The 11,263-nt window shown below is 48.9% G+C and overlaps 1 protein-coding gene across 1 annotated transcript; it reads right to left on the bottom strand.

Annotated features, from left to right (window-relative positions):
• Window positions 1-321: 321 nt before the first annotated feature.
• Gpr6 (G protein-coupled receptor 6) lies at window positions 322-1,657 on the bottom strand. Its single transcript, XM_059272947.1, has one exon. It carries the CDS (start codon window positions 1,655-1,657, stop codon window positions 566-568), a length of 1,092 nt encoding a protein of 363 aa, XP_059128930.1. The 3' UTR covers window positions 322-565.
• Between the last annotated feature and the right edge of the window lie 9,606 nt (window positions 1,658-11,263).

Raw genomic sequence — 11,263 nt, 5'->3', positions numbered from 1 at the left:
TTCAGCTTTCAAATAATTCCACAATCCATCACATACCCCAGATTATATTTCTTATAATGTGTTTATTTGTGTACAAAATATGTTGTAGTTTATCGATGCATGTGCAGCAAAATATTCTATCACATACAACAAAAATACATCTTTGACTCCCATTCTCCTGCTCATGGAAATGGCAACACTGTTTTGGCATTTCAGCAGCTAAAAATAAAGTGCTATTATTAAGCAGTATTGGAATGTCTTCACTTGACAAATGTGATGTAAATTGAGTATACAACCACATTTTGTTGGTTGGTTTTTCACATAACAGGAAGCTCCAGGTCCTGACCACCTCCAGAAGACACAAATACTTGTATATATATGTACACGTGTATACACTGTATATATAAAGTGCCAACAAGCCTCTTGGTCTGAGTGAGTTTGTTGTGTTCACGCCCAGTCCCTCGTCTCCTGTAGAGTCAGATTCACACCACTGAGATCTCAAGAGTTCATCAGCAGGTACCTAGAAGCTCACCAAAGGCTGGCGTGTTGGGTTTGTCCTGTTGGTGAGGGGACACGGAGACGCCGTTCAGACCTCACTGGGGGACCTGGAGCGGAATGGCACTTTGGATTGGAAACAGCCACAGAACAGGAGCCACAAGGCACGCTGGATCTCCTGGTTGCGGAAGGCATAGATGATGGGATTGATCATAGAGTTATAGGTGGCGGGCAGCAGGGTGGCATAGGTGTAGATGGCCGGGTCCTCTTGGCTACCCACCACACAATAGATGGCAAAGGGCAGCCAGCTGGCCCCGAATGTGCCTAGCACCACGGCCAGAGTTCCCACTCCCTTTCTAGTGGCGGCTAGGTGGGGCGGCGCCAGGCAATGCTGCTGCAAGGCGATCTGGTGGGCGTGGCGCCAGACCACCTGGCAGATGCGCACGTACAGGTGCAGCATGATGCCGAAGACCACAAAGAAGGAAGTGGAGAGCAGCGCCACGTGGCTGCGGGTCAGGGGGCGCACCACGCTGCAGGATGAGCGGTCGGCCAAGCAGTTCCAGCCTAGCACGGGCAGCAACCCCAAGGCGAGGGACACTGTCCAGGTGGCTGCCAGCAAGAGATGCACGCCCAACAGGGTCCGACGCGAGTAGTAGGTGAGTGCGTTGTAAAGGGACAGGTAACGGTCCACTGTGATGGCAAGCAGGCTGCTGACTGAAGCGGCGAAGGAGGCCACTAGGAAGCCCACCATGAGCAGGCTCACAGTCTCCGAGGGCACCACATATTGGAACACAAAGTGTAGGATGAGGCCACAGCCCGCCAGCAGGTCGGCAGTGGCCAGACTACCCACCAGCACAAACATGGGCGTGCGCAGCGCGGGAGTGGACGCGATGAGCGCCACCACCAGCGCGTTTTCGCCTGCGATCACGGTCCCCGATACACACAGCAGCACATCCCAGGGATTCACTGCCGAAAGCAGTAGTCCTGACGGCCCCGCTGGCAGCTGTGAAGACAGCTCCAGTGACCCGTTAGGTCCACCGCCGCCTCCCAGCGCCGCGGATGCTGCCGGGGGTCCCCATTCGCTGGTGTCCGGTGCCCCTGCTGCTGTGGCCGCAGCTGCCGCTCCCTCCGCCGCCACAGCCACCACCTGGGAGTCGTTGAGCGAGGCGGCGCTCGCGTTCATGCCGCCAGATGTTGCTCCCTGCAGAAAAGGGACCGCAGATGGTCAGGTGCGCTCTCCGCGCTACCGAGGAACTTTCTCCCGCAGATGCCCTGCTCAAAATGCCTCACTCAAATTGCATATCCCATCTCAGGAGCATGGAGCATAGTGGGGAAGTGGGGATAAAGTGCGAACCCCAAATAAGTGAGCACCTGTTGAGTGAATGGATGAATGGATGGATGGATGGATAAAATACACGGAGCTTTTGAGCTTTAGCAGATACACACATAGATTCCACTGTGGACTCGCATGGACAATCCGATAAATATACGTGAACTTGCACAAGCACCGAAATAAGTCCCCTCGTAAACGGTCTTAGCAGGGCAGAGCCGCTGTCCGCGGTGCTGAAATCAAAGTTTGATGTCTCAGCAAGCAGAGCGCAGAGCCAGAGACCTCAGGTCAGGAACTGGGAACAAAAGGACTGAGGGGGGAGTGTGCTAGGTGCTGTGGTTAAGCCTCCCTCCTCTGACTCCGGGATAGACTCACTCCGGACTGCCTCTTACCCCCTTGCTTTCCCCACACGCTCAAAGTACCCCTGGGAGCCCGCCACTCACCTGGGGAGTCAGGGCTCCGGGGAATCTCTGGTCATGCGCCCCGTGGCTGTGTGCCCGGCTGTGCTCTCTGCATGGGCCGAGCAGCTGCCTGCAGGAGGCGGCCCCCGGCGTCCAGGAGGAAAGCGCTGGTCGCCTGTCGTGGAGACACCGTCACTGCGAGTGAGAGGCAGGGGCAGAGAAGGAGGCTGCTGCGAGCAGCGCGCCCGCCCGAGATTGACAGGCGGGGCCCGGTGACGTCAGGCTCTGGGTTCTGGTTCCAGCGGATTACTCGCCACACCCGCCCGGCCAATCCTTCTTGGCGTCCCCCCACCCCACCCCTCAGAGACATCTCAGAGAAGCTCCAGACGGGAGGAGAAGCCAGAGCCTCGACCAGTCCAGAAACCTCCAGGAACGGGATGGGGGTGAGAGGAGAGGGAGAAAGGAGCCCAGACCGGAGGCCAGGCCCAGAGGGTGAGCAGGAAAAGGAAGGTGAGGGGTGAACCACAATAAGGTACAGAGCAAAGGCCAGAGCCAAGGGTCGCCGAGGGTAGGTGAAGCAGCCATGGAGAAGGGGAGGTTGGGTCAGGGGCATCTGGAGGGAGAGAGAGAAAAAACTCAGGGAAAGGAGTTCTCTTTTAAGAGTGTTTATAACGTTTATGTCCCTTGAGTAGAGCCAGGGAAGAAACAAGGGACCAGGACCAGGGAAAAGGTAATAAGGACAGCCGGGGTAAGCTGGCTTCTTCTCCAGAGGGGTTTACCTGAGCAATCCTCTCTCCCACCATCTTCTGAGTCCTGCTCTGCAGGTTTCCCACGCTCTCCGCCCTTCTTGCTGCTGCCCTTACAACTGCTATTTAACTGAAGACAAGGTCTGTGTCTTGTTAGAAAAGAAGAAAACAGCAAAATGTGATTTACTTTGCTGGCAACAGACTTTGCCCTGTTAATTAGTACCTTATAAAACAAATTATAGGACCAAAATAGTGATAACTCAGCTGCACCAGACTTCAGTAGGCAGGGGTTTTATTTTCAGCCCAGATAAATCACCCTTTTGGTTTAAAGGTGTTTTGTTTTGTCAGTAAAATGCAAGTATTTGTCTTTTTTTCTTTTGCATTCAGACAGAATCTCCAGTAGCTGTGCTTGGACCAAAAGCTAAAGTAGCTGGCTTTGTGTGAGGCTCTGAAGGAAACAATTGCACGCTGCTGTTATGGCATTGGACTGAGGCCATAGCTGTGGCCTTCACAGGCTACATGGTCTGGGCAGTGAAATAAAGCAACACACATTGCAGGTGCTTTCTCGCCAGCTGGTGCTTGGCTTCATTTTTACATATAGCTCCAGGGATGGGAAGAGAGAGGAAGGAAGGAAGGAAGGAAGGAAGGGAGGAAGGAAGGGAGGAAGGAAGACCTCAGCTTGCCCATAGTCTGGGAGGATGGGTTTACGTATATTGACCATTTTAAACAGGGCCTCCCAGACCATCCCTGCTCCTACCTCAGTGTACATGAACTCACCTGGGAGAGGGAGCATGCCTAAGAAAATTCAATACTGCTGGGCAGTGGTGGTGCACACCTTTGATCCCAGCATCCGGGAGGCAGGAGCAAGTGGATCTCTATGAGTTCGAGGTCAGCCTGGTCTACAGAGTGAGATCCAGGACAAGCTCCAAAGCTACATAGAGAAACCCTGTCTCGAAAAAAACCAAAAAGGAAAAAAGAAAGAAAGAAAGAAAGTTCTTTATGGCAGTAGCTAATGTTGGGCTATGGATGAATTTATTCTCCATTTGAGGGGATTCAAAACTTAACACACTCCACCACTGTCAAGAACCTAAAACCTGGCTGACATTCCGAGATCCTGAAAAGAGTCATTTTGGGTTTCAGAGCAAGACTGTCATGTCAAAGCCAAGAACGTGGTGACAGAGCTCTCCAATGAACTGTCAAACCTCTGCACACTTGCAAGTGATCACATCAGGTGCAGGCCGAGGCCCTCAGGCATGTCCCCAGACAGCTAGTAATACCTGCCAACACAAAATCAGATTGTGAGTCTTTTTGGTGATTTTTTTTTCTTTGTAGCTTCGTCACATGGTTTTTAAGCATGAACTCTGTAAATGACTACACTTTGTTGTAATGTCAAAAGATGGACATTCCAGGTGGGGGGAGGCCCACGTCTGGTCCAGTTTCACATGCCAGAACACAAGAATCAATCTGAACCCAGCTTACCTTTTGTCTGGACATTCTGAGTTTTGTCATAACCAAAAATAAACATGGTTTTGGGGGTGGTGGTGGTATCTCAATCAGCGTCCTATTACTGTGAAGAGACACCATGAGTATGGTGATTCTTATAAAGGAAAACATTTCATTGGGGCTGGCTTGCAGGTTCAGAGGTTCAGTCCACTGTCGTCATGGCAGGAAGCATGGCACACAGGCAGACATGGTGCTGATGAGAGCCGAGAGTTCTACATCTGGGTCGGCAGGCAGCAGGGAGAGTGAGAGACACTGGGCCTGGCTTGAGCACTTGAGACCCCCAAAGCCCACCCCCAGTGACACACTTCCTTCAACAAGGCCACACCTACTCCAACGAGGCCACATATTCTAATGCCACTCCTTAAGCATTCAAATATAAGAGCCTACAGGGGCCAATCCTATCCCACCCACCACACGGGGTAAGCTGACTCATGAGGAATCACATACGAATACAGTGGGAAGTTTGTAAACTACCTATGAGTTGTGTGGTTACCTTTCCCAGATGTAGGTCCTGAGACTAGATGGGGCACATTTTTTTTTTCAATTTTCCCTCCCTCATTTCTGCTCATCTCTTGGGAGGTAGAAGGAGAAAAAAGCCTTGAAACTTCCTTTTTATGTCTCTACCACAAATCTTCCTAACTTTGAACTGCCTTGAGTCTGTTTTTTTTCCCCCTGTGAATTCTTTATGCTTGATTAAACACCCAACTAAGTATATTGTTCAAGTACCAGCTTGCCTTGTCCTGGTTATGTTTCAGGAGTCTGCCAATTTGATTCCATGCTCACTCTCACAGGGTTAGCTCATTAGCACCAGTCCAGTGACAAGCTGATTGTAGCCTCTGGTTCTTCACATTCCAAAACTCACTCACTCACCAGCATGGACATGAGGAAGCCTGCCTTGTCTGTGATGATGCCTAATTGGTCAACCCCACCTCTCTCTAGCCTCCATCAGCATCTTTCCCATCTCGGCACATTTCAGTGGCTCTCAACACTCACTGTACATTAAAATTATCTAGAAAGCTTTTTAAGAAATCACTGGTTTCTGGATCCCTTGCCCAGAGATGGATTTATTTGATCTGAAGTGATGCCTAGGCATTTTCTTTTCAACCCATAGAGCCAAAGGTGAGAACATTCATGAAAACATTTGTGCAGTTCCCCTGTCAGACAGTGTACAGTGAATTCCCCGAGACAGCACCCTGCAGCTCAGAATAGGGTAAAAAAGGAATTTTGGCAGCAACCCATCTGCAAGTCACTCGGTGAGTGTTTCGCCCACTAACCAAACCTCCTCTGCACACCTTTAGTTTTCTGCATTCACAAAGGACCTCCTTTCCATCCCGTGATGAAGGCTGACACTTGGTTCTCTCTAGACCTAAAGGGTCTCAATGGCCTCAACAGGAAGTACTAAACCTTGGCCACTTCCAAGGTGTGCCTACTCTGGGCCCAAGCCTTTGCAAATAATCGGTTTAATGAAATCAGAGCTTTATTCGACAAACTTTAGAATCTTATAGAACTGTAGCAGTTCTGCCCCACCTCTGGGCATCTATAGTCTCACACACACACACACACACACACACACACACACACACACACACACACACAGAGAGAGAGAGAGAGAGAGAGAGAGAGAGAGAGAGAGAGAGAGAGAGAGAGAGAGTAAGCACTTGGTTCTTAGAGCCAAGCAATGCAGTTCTTTCCTGGAAAGTGTAAATCTGGCGGCACACTGGTCCTTGTCCTGACAGGTCAGGAAGACAGAAAATGCTGGATGAGGTATGTGAGGCCATTTATTGAGAAAGAGCACTCCTGGAAAAAGCAGAAATCATAGAGGACTACTGAGTCCAAGTCCAGGATGTTGGATAGAGTATGTTCCCTTGAGGACTCATGCTGAGACAGGTGAATTTTATTTAAAATGTGTTCTTATTTCTCTACTTTCACTTGTGTCCAAAGTAGCCTCTCATCCTCGGGTATCAAAAGCATCTCATAATGCAGGACACCCCTTCCCTTAGCATGTCCAAATATGGCAAGGATGCTCTTTCTTTGTGCCAAGTGAACAGTTTCTACTCCTTATCACCTCACGGTCTCAAGAAATTGGCATTACAAGCAATGCGATAATGTAGAGAACCCTGTGCAAAGCAGCTAAGAGTTGGTGTTCCAACAAGTTGGCAAATAACTTTTTTCCCTGAAAAAAAATGGCTTTTAAGATCACTTATTTTTAGAAAGTAAAATGCTGAACTGTATAGAAAAATGTAGTCTTCCATCTTGAGTAACTGACTATTGGATACAAGACTGTTGATCAGAAAGTTGCATTACTGGTATATTTGAAAAGAAACTCAGAGGCAGTCTACCCATCATCTTGATCTACATGTTCAAAGTGCTTTGACACTAGTGGGTTCATACCCATTATCTCATTTTATTCTCTGAAATAATCACATGGAATTAGAGGCCATTATCTTTGCTACTGGAGTAACTCGGGTTCAGGGAGGTAGAAGAAGTTGTGACAGTACACACGGGGCACCAGCAGAAGCCTGCATCCAGACTGGGTTCATTTAATCTGGTGCTGGTATTACCAAGGGCTCCTTAAGGGCCAGGGGTTGTCAATGGAAAGAACAGAGAGTAATCCTCCCTCCCACTCAGGGGAGGGAGACTCTTGTACCCTCTGGGCGCTAGTCTGCTTCTGTCTATCTGGGTCCTGAGTGCAGGTGGCACCCGAAGAGCCATGCAAGGAGCAGGCCTGTCTTTTGGCTCTGCCTTCTAGAATAGGGATCTCCCTGTGTTCGAGGACTGGTGCTGACACCTCTCACAGTCTTCAGGCCAGGCTCCTCTAACTTTCCCTTGGAAGGAAGGTGAGCACCGGGGTCTGGGGATGAGATATAAACACACACACACACACACACACACACACACACACACACACACACACACACACAGGCTTCCCTTCCCATTCCACCCTACTCCAGTACTTCTGCTTCATGAGAAAAGATGGGCTGCTATTAGAACACATGGCACAATTAAGCTAGACATGGGTTGCCCACCACTTGAGCAACTAGATAGACTTGTGACTAGTCACTGACGCCCTCAATGGGGAAGACAGGCCAATACACAATTACGTGTGCAAACCTGCGCAGACACAAAACTTCCCAGGGCTTACCTCTAGAGAGATGGATCCAAATGATAGGGGTGGAATTTTCTACTTCAGTATGACTACTGGTAGCATTTTATAGGTGAACATTTTCTGTTTCATGGGTTGCTTTTAAAATACATTGTCACCATGAAGATGAGTTTTGAAAGAAAACAATGTGCTAATATTTCACTAGCCTAACAGGATTGCTAGCCAGATTGTCACGCTTGAAGTGATGGGGCAGTGTCAATTAATCTTTCCATTACTATGATGTGGCACAGAAGGGGTGTTAAGTTAAGTCTATCAAATGGCTACTTCCAGGACCATCACCTGCATGTATATTTTATATAGTTATAGCATATACCATAAAGCATATAGTACAATTTATATAATGTACAATTTAATAAATAAATTAGTAATAAAATGTGTATTGTCAACATTTCTATATTTTGTCACAATCATGATTTCTTACTTTTTTTTTTTGGTTTTTCGAGACAGGGTTTCTCTGTGTAGTTTTGCGCCTGTTCTGGGACTCACTTGGTAGCCCAGGCTGGCCTCGAACTCACAGAGATCCGCCTGGCTCTGCCTCCCGAGTGCTGGGATTAAAGGCGTGCGCCACCACCGCCCGGCCATGATTTCTTACTTTTATTCAGTCATTTATTTATTCAGGAGACATTTGTCGAACACAATCTGTATATTAGATATTATACTAGAAATGGAGACGCCTAAGTAAATAAATAGGTAAGTCAACAGACTGCAGGAGAAAAGCATCATCGGATTACAGGAGGAAAGTTATCAAAGATGTGTTCCTGTGAGTCATGGTGGCATCCAGGAGTCTCACCCAGCCTGGCTGAATCAGAGAAGGTTTCTCAGATGAGGTGGTGTCCAAGCTGAATTATGAAGGATGGGTGCTAGCTCCTAAACAGGATGGAATAGGAGAGTGCCAGGCAGGGGGCACTATAACTTTAAGGTGTGAAGGAAAGTCTAGGGAAACTGGCAGACCACTCTGGGGCTGTGGGCCACTAACTCTGTCTGGCAATGAATGTGAAAGGGAAGGGACAGAGAAGTGCCAGGCAGGCGGGACCCGCTCGTGTAGGGCCTTGTGTCAAGTAAGAGGTTGTTTACCACAAAGGTAATAGCGAGGGCTAGTGACAGATTTTCTTAAGGAGAAATGATTCATAAAATCAGACTTGGGTTCTATGGTGATTCGAAAGAAAATGGCCCCCAAAGGTAGTGGCACTATTAGAAGGTATGGCCTTCTTGGAGGAAGTGTGTCACTGTGGGGGCAGGCTTTGAGGTCTCTTTTGGCTCAAGCTTCCCGCAGTGTGACAGACGACTTCCTGTGAGTCAAGATGTAGGACTCTGAGCTCCAGCACCATGTCTGCCTGCACGCCACCATGCTCCCAGCCATGATAATAAAGGACTGAACCTCTGAAATGGTAGGTGAGCCCCTCAGCTAAATGTTTTCCTTAGCTGTGGTCATGGCGTCTCTTCACAGCAAAGGAAACCTAACTAAGACAGGGTCCTCCAATAATTCACAAAGGCGCTGCAACAACTATATAAAGAATGGATTAAAGAAAGAGAAGAGCGACAGTCTGATCAGCCAGTTAGGAGGGTGTCACAATGGACTATTCTTTTAAAAGGGCCATGAAGCCTTAATGGAGAGAAGTGTCAGTGGGGATTGGGGTAGCTGACAGATCCTTTAGACAGTTCGGACGGTGTTAGTGAGAGCAACCCCAGTTGCCACGAAAGGTGGTTATTGAACTGCTAGTGATGTAATTTATCAGGGCGTTAGTTCTTGCTCACATGAAATTCATGACAGGCCTTTCAGCATGGCAGACAGCCCTTCACACAACCAGCCCTGGAACCTAGCCCCTTCCGTCCTGCAGTCTGTCCTTCCTCCTCTGAGATCCCAGAGTTTCTCTGCATTTCACCGTCTGGCCATTGAGGAGAAAGCTTAGGGGTCTCACTGAGGGGCTTTGGGAGGCATTGCTGGGCATGGGAAGACACAGCTAAAGGGGGAGTTTGAGGATGACCCCAACGTTATGGTGCAGGAAGGGTTTGGGGCTGGCAACACTTAACACAGTCATAGCATGCTGAGTTTGAGGTGGAACACAGGGGTTTCTCAAAGCCCAGCAGACTCTAGACTAGGAAAGCAAGTTAGGAATCATCTCTGCCATTCCTTGAGTGTGTACCACATGAGGCAGGTTCCACTGTTACCTTCATTTTCTAGAAAACAGAGGCTTAAGAAGTCAGATAACTTTACCACATGGTGGAGAAACAAAGTCAGAATTTGGACTCCATTTGTCTGACTCCAATTAAAAAGAGAACTCATGAGAGTCCCTTGTGGAACAAAGTCACTACAGGGTGGGTGGAGGAAGAGAAAGCCGGGAGGAGGTGGGGAGGAGGGAGGAGGAAAGGGAGAGAGAGAGAGAGATACCCATTCAAATGATGAGGTAAAGTCAAGGAAGATAAGGTAGCTACTGGTGACGTCACTGAAAGAGTAGGAAGGATTGGCAGCCGTACTGCAGTGGGTGGTCCGTGAATGAGGCGTGAGATAGGGCAGTGGGCATGCGTACAGAGAGGATGGCTGGAAGGGAAAAGAGCAACAGGCAGCTGCTTCCTAGAGATACGAGCTTAAGGGTGAGATTTTCCTTGAAAGCGAGAGACAAGATTAACTACTGTGAAGCAAAGAGGGTGTGGTTGACTTGAGAGAGTGTGGCATGGGAGGAAGATAGTAGAAGGCAGAGAGAGGGTCTGGAAGACAGCTGGCAAGTGTAACCTGATGAGGGGACGTAGAGGAAGAACCACAAGTGGAGATGGGACCACGCAGTGTGGCCTTTAAGTGTAGCTGGGGATAGGAATACCAGGTGACAGTGAAGTGGGAAGTAGAGGGTCTTCAGCCATCATGTGACAGTCATCTAATTGCCAGGACATGGCCAGAAACATGGACAGACATGTTTGTATCTTTCTACAGTGTCAAGATTTATTGGATAACAATAAATTTACACATCATTGTCTCAAGTTGCCAGGTAGTCTCGCCAGTGGACCATTGTCAAACACAGGTTCTTTTATTCCAATCTGAACTACTAGTATTAACTCTCAAATGACACATCACACAGGTATTGCATCTATGTATGTGTGTATATATAGTTATAGATGTCCGTGAAAGGGCTAAGGAGATATAGAGTTCAAGGAGTTCAAAGGAACCTTCCTGGAGGGAGGGGGAAAACTGATACAGTTTGCAGAGAGTCATCACATGGGTAGAGAAGAGGTCAAAGAACCAGGTTGGAGAGTCACTGGAGACTCACAGAGGCAGACCTAAGCTACAAGTTCTCAGACTTAGGACTCAAAGTTGGATCAAGTTTCAGAGTCAAGGTGCAGAACTGTGGAGGCTGCAGAGGTGAGGTGCAGGACCATGGAAGTTGCAGGGGTGAGGTGCAGGACCATAGGGGCTACAGAGGTGAAGTGCAGGACTGTGGAGGCTGCAGCAGTGGGGTGCAGAACTATGCAGGCTGCAGAGGTGAGGTGCAGGACCGTGGAGGCTGCAGAGGTGAGGTGCAGGATCACACAGGCTGCAGAGGTGAGGTGCAGGACCATGAGGGCTATAGAGGTGAAGTACAGGACCATGGAAGTTGCAGAGGTGAGGTGCAGGACTGTGGAGGCTGCAGCGGTGGGGTGCAGGACTATGCAGGCT

This window comes from Peromyscus eremicus, chromosome 8b, assembly GCF_949786415.1.
Source record: "Peromyscus eremicus chromosome 8b, PerEre_H2_v1, whole genome shotgun sequence".
NCBI lineage: Eukaryota > Metazoa > Chordata > Mammalia > Rodentia > Cricetidae > Peromyscus > Peromyscus eremicus.
Note: the sequence above shows the minus strand (reverse complement) of the source record. Positions and strands in the feature narration are given on the sequence as shown.

Bases quoted from the DNA above. Each gene is read 5' to 3' on its own strand.
- Gpr6 (XM_059272947.1), bottom strand. From the start codon at position 1,657: ATGAACGCGAGCGCCGCCTCGCTCAACGACTCCCAGGTGGTGGCTGTG.